The sequence below is a fragment of the Dipodomys ordii genome, unplaced genomic scaffold, assembly GCF_000151885.1.
Source record: "Dipodomys ordii isolate 6190 unplaced genomic scaffold, Dord_2.0 Scaffold188, whole genome shotgun sequence".
In the NCBI taxonomy this organism is placed as follows: Eukaryota; Metazoa; Chordata; class Mammalia; order Rodentia; family Heteromyidae; genus Dipodomys; species Dipodomys ordii.
In genome coordinates, this window is record NW_012267404.1 from 2026031 (window position 1) to 2041669 (window position 15639).

Below are 15639 nucleotides of genomic sequence, written 5' to 3' on the forward strand. Positions count from 1 at the left end.
GAGGAACCAGGGCTGGCTCATGCCTGGGGATTGGCCATTGCAATCTGTCTCCTCTTCCCTCCTTCTCAGAATAGAGTGCCAACGACCATCATCAGGGCTGGCCCTGCTCTGGCAGCGCCTCCTCAGCTGCTGTTCTGTCCTGTGGTGCCACACAGGGTCGTGGAGGGCAGTCTTTCTTCTTCCACGTGTGTGCTGTGTACATCTGAGACCTTTGGTTCTAATTCAACAACACTGGATCTGTTTTCCTTACTTTAAACAAACAATCCAGAAAGACCTCAACTTTATTCATATGTCTATTTTTAATCCAATGTTTTTTTAAAAAAAGGATTTAGTCAAGCTTCCAATAATGTAATATTAAAGAAAATGAAAATAAAGGCTAAAAGAGAAATAAGAAAAACAGGATAGATCTTGGTAAAGGTCATACATAGCCAAAATATGTACAATGAGGTACAAACATTAACTACATGTTGGCCATGAGTTTGGTCAAGAGTTTTCTAGCACTAATACAAAAGCAAGAATCAAGATCCTTTATATGAATCTACATTAACAATTTAGAAAGAAAACAGGGCTAGAGGCATGGCTCAAGTGGTACAGTATCCACTTAGCAAGCATAAAGCCCTGAGTTCAAACTCAAGTTCTGCCTAGAAATAAATCAGAAACTCTTCCTTTTCATTAGTGTTCACTAATTGTTAAAAGGTTCATTGTGATATTTCCATAGATGCCTACAATACTATTTGGGATATCAGGGCTTTAAATAAGTTTCATACTCTGTTTTTTCTAGAATGCTTAGAAATGAAGCTAATTTCTATGTGAAGAGATTAGGGAGAAACTCTTTTAAGAAAAGTCAAGTCTTGGTAAAATATTATTACAAGAAAACATTTTTAAAGATAACATGGGGTATTTTATTATTTTTCTCCTGACATATGCATGAGTACTGGTAGAATTTGTGGTTTCTGAAAGATGAGTGGTTTTTGGGATCTCTCAAATACCTGCTAGATAACATGACATGTAGCACAATGGACTTCCTGGTCTTCATTATCATATCCTAACTAATACAAGCAAATTTTGAATCTATTGTTTTTTTTCTAAATGGCCCTGAAAGATAATACTTTATTTATTCTACCCAGATTGCCTGAATGTTTGTAACAGTACCAATTTTTAGAATTTACTCAAAATACAGAAGGGTTTACTCAAGCCAGGAGATAAAAACTGAAAACAAAGTACTGAAAGACCTAGTTTTCTTCTTGTTAAGCATAAACTGGTGCTTTGTTGAACCAAAGACAAATGAATGCTTACTAGTTTATTGTGATTTTCATCTTACAGAGTTTAAACATCTTCCAGAACCTAAATAAGCGGCAGTTTGAAACAGTCATTCATTTGTTTGAGGTTGCGATAATAGCGACGGACCTGGCTTTATATTTTAAGTAAGTACGTGGTTGACCCACAGACAGGAGCCCTGGCATCCGGGAGCTTCTACTGCCGGCTAAGGCTTGCCCACAGTTGATTTTCATGAGAGATGCCTGCCAGTGAGTTTATTAGACCGGGCAGCTGGAAGTCCCTCGTTTCAAGAAGCTCCACGTGAAGCGCAGGGATGGTCAGAGCAGTGATGAGAATCCACGCACAGCTCTTTTTGTCTGGTGAATTTACCATGGCCCAGAATCTGGCTTTTGGTGTTTCAAGCTCATGAATCTGATCCTGTGAGAGGCTTTGAGCCAACTATTTATAATAATGTTGTCAGGGAGACCAGATACTCAAGAGCATCTGCACATTTCCTTGTCAGTGAAATACCAAGTTGTTTGATGAACACTGAGTAGATGAGCTAATTATAGAATCTCAATATTTGGCAACTGGAACATTATCAAATTTTTCTTCATGATCCTTCTTAATTAAAAAATTAACTATTTAAAAAAAATGTTGGCTTTGAACTCAGAGCTTTGTGCTTGCCAGGCAGGCACTCTTACCACCTGAGACATGTCCCTAACCCATTTGTGCCTTATTTTTCAGATAACGTCTCACATTTTTGCCTTGACTGGCCTTAGACCAGCAGCTTGCATTGCTGAGATTGCATAAGTGTATCACCATGCCCAGTTTATTGTTTAAGATGGGAATTCATTTTTTTCCATGTCTGGGCTTGAGCCATGACCTTCCTGAACTCCACCTTCTCAGTAGCTGGGATTACAGGCATGAGCCACTGTACCTGGCCTAATATTTGAACCATTAAATCACCCAGATAGCAACACAAATGAATTATCTATATAACTCAGATTCAGCCAATGTTAAATTTTGCCACATTTGCTTCAGATCTCAGGCTGGAAGGAGGAAAACAAAGCAACTGAAGCATGACATTCTTCCCCTTCTGCTGAGGATGTCACCATCTGCTGCTGAAGTACATTTATCTTTCCATTCATGTATTTCCATGGCATTGCTGGGGTGACATTTTTTCATATGTATCACACTGTCTCCCTGTAACTTGCTTTTTTCACACAATAACACTGTTTACTTGGTAGTAAATGGAGTTAATTCCTGTGTTTCAATGGTATAGTGTATTTGGTGGAACAATTATCTTAGATTGCTTTCCGATTTTCATCACTGCCTACAATACTACCTTATATGTCCTGTGCATGCATGGGGTGGGGTGGGGTACCCAGAAATGAGATACAACAGGATTGCCTATATTCAATGTGTCACATTCTCACTAGCAGTAGACAGGTGGGACCTGTGGATCCCCCAGAGGGAGTACTCCAGATCTGGCACATTTATAATTTGTTTTGCTGAATTACTGACTGTGAGATGCTGGGAGATCAAGCCTCCACATACTTTGGGTTCTAATGTTTTTTCGTTGCATGTGATGTGACAGGATGATATGTTACCACAGTTTGTGGCCTTTATTGCTGCTGTGGTCTCTCTTTTCATTTATGTTGTTTTTGTTGGTATTGGAGTATGATCACTGGACTTTACACTTGCTTAGCTGGTGCTCATCTGGTGCTCTACCACTTGTGGGCTGCCACCAGCCTGGCACTTTATTGGTTATTTCTGCTGGAGTTGGAGTCTCACCAACTTTTCTGCTTGGGCTGGCTTGGAACCATAATCCTTTAGCTCCCAGCCTCCTGAATAGCTAGGATTTCAGGCATAAGTCACTGGTGTCCAGCAACAATAACATAGTTATTTTAGAATTAAACTTACCTGTCTTTCCTTTTAGTGCTTCCTGCTTACCCCTCTTATGCTGCACAGCCACTGTCTGTGTCTTCCCCTTCTCAGTTTACACTCTACTCTACGGACGTCTCAGTGCAAACTACAAAAAGCACATATTAAGACACCTTTTTCCTGTTTTTATATGGCAAAACTATCATGTGGCTGTATCTTTCTAGAAAGAGAACCATGTTTCAAAAAATTGTTGATGCCTGTGAGCAAATGAAAACTGAAGAAGATGCCATCCGGTATGTAAGCACTGATCCAACTAAAAAGGAGATCATCATGTGAGTAATTGGAGTCTGATTTCTCTTTGGACAAAAACATGATTTTGCTGTCTCTTTTATTAACACATTTTCTTGCCTTCCCAGGGCAATGATGATGACGGCGTGTGACCTGTCTGCCATAACCAAGCCCTGGGAGGTGCAGAGTCAGGCAAGTGCAGGCTTCTTCTCCTTCCTGACACACTCTTGGGTCCTGCCCATATCTCACGTGAAAGTCCACACAGAGATCTCTGGCAAGTTCAGAATCCTATTTTGACAGATTACAGATATCAGAAGAGCATCAATCACTCAATCAGACCCCAGAATATGGCAAATATAGAAATCTTGACATGAAAGAATGTTCTGTTGAAAGAATTCCTTATTGTTGAACAGGCTGTAAAAAAAGTTTTACATAAATCACTGGGCATGGTGGTACACTCCTGTACTCCCAGCAGTCAGGAGGTTGGGGCAGGGTGGGAAGGTCTCCAATGATTAAAAAAAAAAAAAATCTGGGTATGGTAGCTCACACCTGTAAGTAATCCTAGCTATTCAGACAGAAGGCTGAGACCTAGAATATTTGAGGCTAGGCCAGTCAAAAAGCTCCTGAGACCTCCCTAGGTTCGGTCCTCAGCCCTGGAAAAAAAAAATAAAAATAAAAATGAGGAAAACACAATCCCAAATACTTGGGAGGTAGAGACCAGGAAAATCAGTTTGAGGTCAGCCCAGACAAAAAAAAAAGTTAGCAAAAAGTTAAATCAAAAAGCCTATGTTAAGATACCTTTTTCTCAACAAACAAAGTCAAATGTAATGGTACACATCTATTAATCTCAGCTATCAGAAAGCATGTGTAGGAGGATCACAAGTGAGATGATCTGAAGAATAACCTAAAGCAAAAGGGTTACAGACCTGGCTCATGTAGTAGAGCTCTTGTCTATTAAGCATGACACCCTGACTTCAAACCTTAGTAACAAGATGAAGTAAAAATGAAAAAGAAAAAGAAAGAGAAAGAAAGAAAGAAAGAAAGAAAGAAAGAAAGAAAGAAAGAAAGAAAGAAAGAAAGAAAGAAAGAAAGAAAGAAAAGAAAAGAAAAGAATCAAGAAAAGCTACTTTAGCTATAATCTCTCTTGGTCCCTGTCTTGGGCCCTGGTGGACTTCAGAGGAAACCTACTGTTCCAGGAATAAGCACCACTGGCCCGGAGAACCAAGGTGAAGCTTCACGGTACAATGCAATCTGAGCTATGCCCAGACTCTTTTCACCCTGGTCACTTTTTAAATAGGATCTCCATTTTTGCCCAGACAAACCTGTTATAGCTGAAATGACAGGTACATTATCACCGCTTTTACCCAGTTTAGCTCTGAACTGCAATTTTCTTGGTCTCTGCCTCCTAAGTAACTAGGATTATATGCAAGTTACCAACACTCAGCTGATTTTTAAAAAACTAAACAATGTAAATTGTCCTTGAACATCCACATACTGTAATCAAGCCAAACTATTTCTAATCTGGGTTTGTATGCCTATGAGCATACATGGGTATGTGCTGTGTGCTCAGTCATGCAGAGCAAAGGAGGGTTGGGAACACAGGAGCCTGAAGAACAATAGGCTGTTTTTGTTTTTTGAGACAGGGTCTTGTTGGATAGCCCAGACTGGCCTTGAACTACGTCACTCAGGCTGGGCCTTGAACATACAATCTGCCTCTGCCAGCTTCTAGAGTGGAAGAATGAGAAGTGGTGACAGTACCAATAGTGGACAGATACTCTGAGTAGGAAGAAAAAGTTTTCCTTTCCCATTGCAACTTAATCTGTAAATGGTATCTTCTTGTGTTTTCAGAGCATATGGTTTGATAACATCCGAAGCACTGGCTAGACATTCTAGCTTTACATGTCACTTCCTGTTAATGAGTGGATGTGGTAAACTTGGCTTTTCTCCCCCACAGGTAGCACTTCTGGTTGCAAATGAATTTTGGGAACAAGGCGATCTGGAGAGAACAGTGCTGCAGCAACAACCTATTGTAAAGACCACATTGCTTATTTAACTATTCAGGATGCATCCACTTTGTGCACTAATTCTTGGGAAGGCACATTAAAAGGACTTTTTTCTCTTTCTAGCCTATGATGGACAGAAACAAAAAGGATGAACTACCCAAACTTCAAGTTGGATTTATTGATTTTGTTTGCACTTTTGTATACAAGGTAAGGAAGTAAACTAAATGAACTATATAATTTAGTTGAAATGAAAATTTTCTTTCACATTGTAGCCAGAGGGTGCCAGATATAATGGGGCATACCTGTAATCCAAGCACTTGGGTGGCTAAGGTAGGAAGAGAACTGAGAGCCTTAGGCTGGCCTAAGTTACATTGAGAGACCCTGTCTCAAAACAACACCAACAAAAAAGAATGACTGTTACCAGGGTGAGAAAGTCACCATGGAGAAAGCCATCAGGGCTGACATTATTTCTCCATAGTACTTTGAGCTTTGACTCTAATCTCATTCAGGGTGGAACTTAAATGTAAGCCTTGGACAGATCTGCTTAGGCAGGCAACAGAAAGAACACCTGTCTCTCCCAGGCTCTCAATACACTCAGTCAGGCTCATCCCAGTGGCTCTGAGCCCTGCATACCACCTTAGAGCTCCTTCTCAGCATATAAAAAACACTGAAAATAACAGTATACTTTAAGTCTCTTCTGACCAAAAATTCTCTCTAGGAGTTCTCGAGGTTTCATGAAGAAATCACACCTATGCTGAGTGGCCTTCAGAGTAACAGAGTGGAATGGAAATCTCTAGCTGATGAGTATGAGGCAAAGGTGAAGGTACTTGAAGAGGAGGGGAAAAAGGAAGAAGAAGGAAACATGGTTGGAAAAGGTTAGATACAATCTGCTTTAGCTACCTGTAAAGTACCAGGAAGTCAGGCTGAGCTGTATAGGTCACTTGAGGAAAGCATAACAGGAAGCCAACTTTACAAACCATTTGGTGTGTTTTCTGGGTTGTGTTTCTCTCAGCAACGATCTTATGTATAATTCCAAATATAGTCCCACTGAGGCAGAGGAGTTAGTCATCTTTATCCTTCTAGGAGGGGCATCTAAGGCATCTCTGCAGAATACTGGGTTTTAGGAATAATATGAAAGCCATAGAAACTGTAAGACCACAGGTAATAATACAGCTTTGGGCTGATACTACACATAACTGTAAAATTCTAGGCAAAATTTTTAAAACTCTGAGATAGATAGATAGATAGATATAGGTACATAGATTAATAAGGTTTTATAGATATCCAACAGCTTTTATTTTTAAGTTTAGCACTGTAAGGGTTTTCTAAGGAATTCTTATAGACAAAGACATCTCTGTGTAGAAAGGCCTTGAAAAAAAAAGATTCATCCCATTTTGATGGTTCTATTGTGTTTGGTGGCATTTTAATCAATTCAGAGAGTAATAGTATCTTCCTTAATGAAGTTAGAGATATCTTTCAGCAGAATAAAAACAGGACTTTTTCACTGCTCTACACATCCACTTACTTATTCACTGGGTCTGTTCTAATCAAGGCCATATGTTGGACAGCCCTCATATGTCCTTAGAGAAGGCCTGGGGGGAAGCTCTGAAGGACACCCATGCCAGTGTCAAAACATAAGCTCTGGCTCACACACAGAGGAGCAAGACTGGAGAACAAGGAGGGGAAAATAGGAATATGCAAAAAAAAAGTTGAAATGAAAATAATCTCACTGTAACAAGAATTTAAAAATAAGTGTAAAACCAGACCCAAGAGAGCCAGCAGGCCCTAGCAGCAGATATGGCCAGTAGCACAGGCCACAGCCAGAGTACACAGCCTGAGGCGTGGCTGCACTTCAGTCTACTACTAAGGCCTGAGTACACTTCAAAGACAGAAGTGATTTTCACTGAGCATGTGAGAAGCAAGGCTATTTTTAGTCCTTCCATATTTTCCATTTGTCCCAATTCATGTTAAAGAGAGAATCAGATCCTTCAACTGGCCCTTGATATTTTATTATTTAGTATTTTGGACTTAGGTCTTCTATATTTCATATGTATAAAAATTTACTTCTGAATTTGAACTTCTTCTCAACTATTTTGCATCTCCTGACATCAAATCTTGTTCATTTAGCTAACACTCTCAGATGTGTAGCGTCACTGAGAAACTGAGATGTTAATCAGCAAATTATTTATCAGATTCTATTTTTAAGTAAACCTACTGTGGATAAAATTTTGCCTTAGTACTTGGTATAGGTTAACACTACTAATTAGGCTATAGAGTTGACACCAACTATCATGAAAGTATTAAAATAAGAACATGATGATTTAAAATGGTTCCTAATGATAGTTTTTTTCTTCTTCTTCTGTTTTTTACTAGCTGCTAAAGATTTGGGACGTGGTAGTGATGACAAGAAGTCTAAAACATGCTTAATGTTGTGACGCAATTCAAATGGCCTATATTTCAAATACCATCTTAGTTCCCAAGGAAAACATTAAACATTCCAAAGAACTTCAGTACATTTCATACAGTAACCCATCAAATAAAAGAGCAAAAGCATCTTCAGGAAAATCTCTCTTTGACTTTCAAGAGAGTATACAAGACCCGAGGATAAAATAAAGATCAACAAAAGTGAAGTTAGACAGAATGGGTGCATTTTTGGTGCCAATTTATTTTAACTTAAAATCTATGCAATCCTGAAACTAGTCACAAAAAGTTTGTTAAAATGTATCACTTGTATTTATTTGTTAAGATTGTCATTGAAGGCTGGACCCAAAAGCTCTGAAGCAAGGGACGTGTGTGTGTGTGTGTGTTTTGGTGAGGCTCCTGACGTGTGTGTGTGTGTGTGTGTGTGTGTTTGTGTGTAGGCCATATGGCCAACTGTGTCTGTCCATGTCCCTGACTTGGGTGTGTGTGTTTGTAAGGGAAGGCCATATGGTCAGCCAACTGTGGTCATCCAACTGTGTCTGTCCATGTACCTGACTTGTGTGTGTGTGTGTGTGTGTGTAAGGAAGGCCATGTGGTCATCCAACTATGTCTGTCCATGTCCCTGACTTGGGGTGTGTGTGTGTGTAAGGAAGGCCCTGTGGTCATCCAACTATGTCTATCCATGTCCCTGATTTGTGTGTGTGTGTGTGTGTGTGTGTGTGTGGAAGGCCATGTGGTTATCCAACTGTGTCTGCCCATGTCCCAGTTTCAATCTTCTTATAAGGACACATTGATTCTATTGGATTAGAGACCCCTCATTTTAATCTTAATCACTTCATTAATGGCTCTATCTTCAATGTTGTACTGGGGATAGAACTTCAACATATGAATGGCAGCTGTGTATGTGGGGATTCAGCCCATAGCATTCACAACTATGATTTGTACTTCAAACACTTCCTAAACTAAAAACTTCTCATTAGTATGTCCTAGCTAAGAATACATACAGTGCACAAAGAGAAAATATAGTGCAGAAAGTAGAAAAAAAAAAGATGTCAAGCATTGTACTACTTGAAACACTTATCATCTCTTTCCTATACTTATTTTTTTACCCTTGATAAAGGCATTAAGATGACACCATTTCTGGCAGTTAATAAAAACTGTTCCTTTGTCCTATGCCTCCTTCATGTCAACATCTAAAATAAACTATATTGTTATATGTAATTAGTAACATTTTTAACATTCAAAATTATACTTCTTATTGAAAGAATTATCAACTTACAAGATACCTGGATTATCCTAGTACAAGTGAAGGCAGTGAGTAACAGCATTAAGAAACATGTGATCTAAACTGGGTATGATCACATGTGCCTATAATTACATGATTTCAAGGCCAGCCTATGTGGTATAAGACAACTCTATCTTAATTCCCCTTACAAAAAGAAAAGAAGCATGTGATTTGCTTTAACTCCTTTAAGGAGTCTAGAACAAACAAAATGCTTAAATAGGGATACAGGTTGACCCATTGTAACAATGAGATGTACAGGACACTATGTTGAAAAACGAACTTTACAATTTAAGTGGAGAGTGGGGGGAGGGAGGGAGTGTAGTTGTGGAGGTGGGAGGGAAGGGAGGGGAGGGGAAAAACAAAGGAGGTAACAATGCTTGATAGGAAATGCACTCATTACACTCATGTAACTGTAACCTCTCTGTACAGTATTTTTACAATAAAAAAATTTTTTAAAAAGATGACTTTTCTCAATGGTTAATAGTACTCTCTATAAAGCCTTCTAAATATTAAGTTGTTAGGAAAAACTAAGGACAACCAACTATTTCCATTACATGGTATTTATCTGTCTGGTATCACAGAAATTTAAGGTTTATTTATTTATAATCTTAGATGAAGTTAGAAATCAGGACCAATAGCAAGCACCATATATTTGGCATAGGGATTTTTGTAAAAATATCTACATTGTAATAAATTGAAGATCTATGCACCCCAAGCATGTCTTACTATACAGAACATAAGGACAAGTTTTAAGCAGCTAAGACATAGATCATTTTTTTTCAAGTTAGGTCTTTTAGAGTATAAGGTTCATGAGGAAGGGTACTTGTCTGCCTTGCTTACAGCTCTATCTTAGAACTATGGTGCTGGCATAAGGTAGACACTTGATAAACATGAATGAAGGATATTTTGAATAAAGGTTATGGGAAATTGGTGTAAGTAAGGAATAACAAAGCCATCACCTTGGGTAAGTGATACCTATACAGTACTCCCTTACCTTAATTACCAATATTTGAATTTATTCTAAAAGAGAATGTGGTTATTCTTTCCAGGTACCTTAATTTTTCAGGGACTTTCTTTTTTTTGGGGTCCGGTCGTGGGGCCTGAACTCTGGGCCTGGGTGCTATCCCTCAGCTCTTCAGCTCAACGCTAGTGCTCTACCACTTGAGCCACAGCGCCACTTCCGGCTTTTTTCTTTTTGCTTATGTGGTGCTGAAGAATAGAACCCAGGGCCTCAGGCATGCAAGGCAAGCACTCTACCACTGAGCCACCTTCCCAGCCCCAGGGACTTTATTTTCTGATGACTACTATTATTATTGCTAGTACTGGGGTTTGAACTCATCATGTCCTGGTGCTCTCCTTTAGATTTTTCCACCCAGGGCTGATACTTTTATCACTTGAGCCATAGATCCACTTCCCGATTTCTGCTAGTTAATTGGAGATCAGAGTCTGGATTTGTCTGTCTGGGTTGACTTCAAATCTAGATCCTCAGATCTCAGCCTTAAGTAGCTAGGACTACAAGAAGGAGCTACTGGCACTCAGCCATAGAATGTTAACTACATATGTTCCATAACTAATATTAATTTTGCTATTGAACATTTCAAATATTTGTCCTCAGAAATCAAGATTCCTTTTTATTCACTATAAGCAGCAAGATGAAAACAAATACCTTAAAAACTTTACTCAAGGATTTTTGACATATTCAATATTAATAAACTCAATACTGATTTACTGTTTAATAGATTACATAATTACTTCCTAGATAGTTCATTTATAGCAATGCTATACACAATGCCTCAAATATAATATAGAAGCCTTATAAATATCTGTAGAATTAGCAACAATTGTCTAATAAAAGAAAAAACTCTTGATATTAGCCATTCTTAAAGTAAGACGAATGCCAGTCATTCCATTTCTAAATGTCCTTTAACATAGTAATATCACATAGCAAAGACTACAAGATGAAACAGCTGTTGATGGGCAATTGAAGACATATGAAAGAAGTGTTTCTCACAAAACTGATGAACTTCTTGAGCACCTGTAATCCTAAGAGGAGCCATTCAAGCTGCAACTTGTAGGTAAAACCTCATGAAGTTTCAGAGTACTTTCTCTTTCTTGTCTCAAAGAAATAAATCCTGAAAATACTCATCAAATTCTTCTTCCCTATTTAAAAGAGAATACATATTGATTAGAATCAATAATTGTAGGAGAAAAGTATTAGGTGACACATTATATGAGATAAATAAAAATACTTTAATTCCACACACTGGCTGATTCTTTTCTGTATCTACATATTTCCATGATTCAACGTCAAATGATTCTTGGTTTCTAGAATAAGCATATTCACACTGATTAAAATGAAAATATTTCACACTGGCACAATCCCAAAATGAATCATCTAAGATTTTGTTTTCTTTGAAGCAGTTTGTGAAATGCCACTGCTTCTCTACTTTTTTATTTTTAGTTTACGCTCATTCATTCTTATTTCAAACTAGAATCTGCTCAAGAAATGAACTTTAAAAAAAAACACCCTGTTTTTAAGAAAAACATAAGCCTTGCTCCTAGGAATGTGGGGAAATCTGCTTGGGTTATAGCACTTCATTGTTCTGAAAATATAAAATATTTTATGTATTTTTAGTCATGTATTTTTAGATTATATCTAAAATGAAGACTAAAGTGTTGCATGTTAAGTTAGAATATAATGTATCAATACTATGACACATGAAAAGAACTAACTGAATGTCAGTGACAGGAGCCAGCATGTCAAACCTATGTCCTACCTCTGTCACTTTCTAATTGTTCCACCAAGCTAATTTCCTACTTCATTTGAAATGTACATGCTCTCACACAGCTGAAATAAATACAGTTTGCTTCCTTCTGGGAACAGGGATTCAAGATAGGTAATAAAAATTAGACTACCAATCTCTTGTAGGTCATATATTCACAACAGGACTCTGTCATTTCGATTTTAAATACTTGAGAATGTATAAAGCTGTGTTCAAATATAAGAAAAAAAATACAGAATCAAGTATAATTGATGAAATTATCTGCAGTTTGGTATTCCCCACTGGCTGTCATTAGCACGACAGCAAAATGCACCAAGACTTTAAAACCGTAGAAAGAAGTTGGATGTGTGAAATTGACAGAATAGCTCTATAGGCTGTATGCCCCGCACTTGATACAGAGTTTTATATTATGAAAGCTTTTTTTATAAGATTTTCTCTGTGTGTTTGTATGTTGCTGAGGATCAAATCCAGGGCTCTGCTCACACTAGGCAATTGCTCTACCAATGAGCGAGCCACACCCTCAGCCCCATGTACCTTTATTACCTTTGTAGATCAGTTGAGTAGATGACCTCTTTGGTCACTCAGTTATAAACTCTCTTCAAGGGCAGGTGCTCATTATGTGGTTGGGAGTTTAAGTTGGCTAGCAATATTTTATTTAAAGCAACAGATTAAAAAAAAACTTCAAGTAGTTGTACAAAGGAGTGATCATTTTAGAGAAATAGCCTTTAAAAATAAACTGACCTATAATTACCATACTTTGCAGAGTTCTCTATTTGGCTAGAAAAAAAATTAAGATCACAGACAAAGAGAAAAAGAAAGCCTGCTTTAAAAAAAAAACAACTGTTTTGAACACACCTACATTCTATTACACTGAAAACATATCATTTAAATAGCAAGTATTTTATAACCAGTTTATATTAATGAGTTATAATTGATTCAACAGATCTCTTTCTATTATGAAGCAATCTGGCTAGGCACTGCTAAAATGGAACTAAAACTTCATGAGCACTCATTATATTTATTTGTAGGTCAGAACTATGTAGTTTGCATTATTTAATTTACTCCTCCCAGAAAAAAACTATGTTCTAGTTATGTTCCCCTTTTAACAGATAAAGTTCAAGTGGTGAACATCCTAGCATTCAGGAAGAGCTGATAACATCCCAGCCCATATTCAAAGCACAGAACAAGTGCACTGAGTTATCTGTCACTAGGTGTTGGCAGGGGCGCTTCTACACCTGTATAAATCTCTTCCAAGGGGCCCACAGTATCATGGGACACACTGACCTAAAGCTAGTAAACAGCTCTCTCTGAGGAATTCAAGGAAGGTCCAGAGGGTCATCTGTTCAGGTGAGCTGATGAAAGCTTCATTCACCAAGAGGAAGCTGTTCACATTGGCTGTTCATGGCCACAATATCTGGTAATAAGCTCTGATCTTACCAGGTGCCATAGTCTTTGTCATCAACTAGACATGAATGTATTAAATTTTCTCATTAACTGTTATTAAAGATAACTGTAGTCACAGCTAAAGTTATAGTTATATATATCTACATACTTTAGTTGTATATAACTGTAGGCACAGCTAAAGATAACTGACCTAGGCACTACGGTCAGCACTTACTGTGATTTTTCATCTGTCTCTGGTAGTGGGCCCCTCCACAACTCAGATTCTGAAGCACTTTCTTCCTCATCAGTATGTCCTGTTCATTTCAAAGAAAAAAAAAGTAGCTTTTTAAAAACACATTTTGAACCACTCACCAGTTAATTTAGCATGCTTAATTTAATTCACAGATCCAGAAACAATCATTTCTTTAAATAAATCAATAATATGGGAAAGTCCACTCTTGGCAAAAAAGCCAAGGACTTAATGTCTCTTGAGAAATTTCTGTAAGTTACAGAGTAAAAGCAATTGATTTAGTTTCTTCCTTTTCTGGTCCTACAGAAGACATGCACATTAAGATCTTTGTAGGGGGCTGGGAAGGTGGCTCAGTGGTAGAGCGCTAGCCTTGCATGCCCGAGGCCCTGGGTTAGATTCCTTAGCACCACATAAGCAAAAAGAAAAAAGCCGGAAGTGGCACTGTGGCTCAAGTGGTAGAGCACTAGCGTTGAGCTGAAGAGCTGAGGGACAGCACCTAGGCTGAGTTCAGGTCCCACGACCGGACCCCAAAAAATAAAAAAAATTAAAAAAAAAAGATCTTTGTAGAGGGTTTATTTATTTTAAGACTACTGCAAGACCATTTCTCTTTAAGCCAGTTGTGGTGGTTCACACCTGTAATTCTAGATACTTGAGAGGATTTGTGGCCAGCTGGGGAGAAAAAGAAGTTTGTGAGACTCCATCTCAACCAATGACTGAGTGCAGTAAGTACACACTTATTATTGCTTGTAAAGAGGAAACACGATGGCTGGGTGTGTGCCCATCACCTCCACCAATGTAAGCACAATAGGGAGATCACAGCCCAGACAATTCTGGGCATAAAGTAAGACCTTAACTTAAGAATAAACAATACAAAAATTTAAAAAGAACTGGAGGAATGACTTAATGGGTAGAGTCCCTGACTAACAAGTGTAAGGCCCTGACTTCAATCCCCAGTATCACCCAAAACCAAGTTTATTATTTTTGATTAATTTTGAAGATAATACAGTTTCATTGTATAATGTACAAGTAATATGAAAGTTTTTAAAGTTGAAAGTGAAAGTATATAGGCTCACAGGCAATATATTCACTGGTTTGCCCTTGCAACCCTATTTAAAAAATATATACATGAAACACAAATACTATATAAAATATAGCTTATTATATATTATAACAATACATTGCATCTTCTTTAATATATATTTATATAATGCATATTTGTATGTATGTATATAATATATACAATGCCTTTAACATTATAATTAGCTTATCTAGTGCATATTTTCTGTAACTTAAAATTTAATTTAATATGGCATGGACAATTTCTCCGGCAATATATGTTGCTACACCAAAGTTTTTTGTTTCTGTTTTTATAAGATTTTCTTAATAGCACTTATACAGGAAGGGGTCCACTATGGTACGTCCACCCATATATGCAATGTAGCCAATCAAACCCTATCCATCACTCCTTCGTACCTCCTCCCCCTTCTTAAAACAATTTCACCAGGTTTCATTCCTCTATTTTAATACACACATAGAGTTAGAGTTTTAAAACAGTTCCATAGTATTTTTCATCTTTACTTTATTTTCTTTTACATTTATTTAACCCTTAATCCCTGATTGGTGGGGTATAAGTTGTTTTGGTTTCTCTGTTTTCTGCAGTGCTGAACCCAGTCCTACAAACAAACCATATCCTCAGCCTGCCTATATGCTTTTGATGTAGTCAAATAGACTACATCTCTATACATATACATAACTGAGGTGATTATTTATTCAAAATCTTTTCAAAGCAGCATCAAAGGCCATTTGAAACTGCTCCATATTAGTAGATTTTCCTTAAAAGTTTACAGAATTTTAACTCTGCATCATGTTGGAAAACAAGTCTGATCAATGACATACATTTCTTCTCATTTACATACTCAACATTAGTTTCACAAAATTTCTGACAAATATTTTCCATAACTATCTTGTCTTACATAGTGGCTTAGTTCTTGACATACTGATTCTTATGTAAATATGCTCCCTACAGGAATCTTGCGGTTTTTGTATGACTATGAAAAAGAAGAAACTAAATCAAAGACAATT

At 37.6% G+C, this 15639-nt stretch overlaps 2 protein-coding genes across 7 annotated transcripts in view; one reads left to right on the forward strand and one right to left on the reverse strand.

Annotated features, from left to right (window-relative positions):
• The window catches only part of Pde6c (phosphodiesterase 6C, cGMP-specific, cone, alpha prime), a 35997-nt gene extending 28127 nt beyond the window's left edge, over positions 1 to 7870 (forward strand). Inside the window, exons 16-22 of one of the 2 annotated variants that reach the window (XM_013034390.1) lie at positions 1324 to 1424; positions 3369 to 3476; positions 3561 to 3624; positions 5387 to 5461; positions 5559 to 5642; positions 6154 to 6310; positions 7809 to 7870. In XM_013034390.1, coding sequence (XP_012889844.1) covers positions 1324 to 1424; positions 3369 to 3476; positions 3561 to 3624; positions 5387 to 5461; positions 5559 to 5642; positions 6154 to 6310; positions 7809 to 7870 — 651 coding nt within the window. The remainder of the gene's footprint in view (positions 1 to 1323; positions 1425 to 3368; positions 3477 to 3560; positions 3625 to 5386; positions 5462 to 5558; positions 5643 to 6153; positions 6311 to 7808) is intronic. The other variant, XM_013034392.1, reaches the window with a different exon arrangement.
• Positions 7871 to 11256: 3386 nt separating this feature from the next.
• Fra10ac1 (fragile site, folic acid type, rare, fra(10)(q23.3) or fra(10)(q24.2) candidate 1) overlaps positions 11257 to 15639 on the reverse strand; it is a 29331-nt gene continuing 24948 nt past the window's right edge. For all 5 annotated transcript variants that reach the window (XM_013034384.1, XM_013034382.1, XM_013034383.1 and 2 more), the window contains 2 exons: positions 13543 to 13621; positions 11257 to 11301 (listed from right to left, as the gene is read on the reverse strand). In XM_013034384.1, coding sequence (XP_012889838.1) covers positions 11259 to 11301; positions 13543 to 13621 — 122 coding nt within the window. In that variant the 3' untranslated portion in view covers positions 11257 to 11258. The remainder of the gene's footprint in view (positions 11302 to 13542; positions 13622 to 15639) is intronic.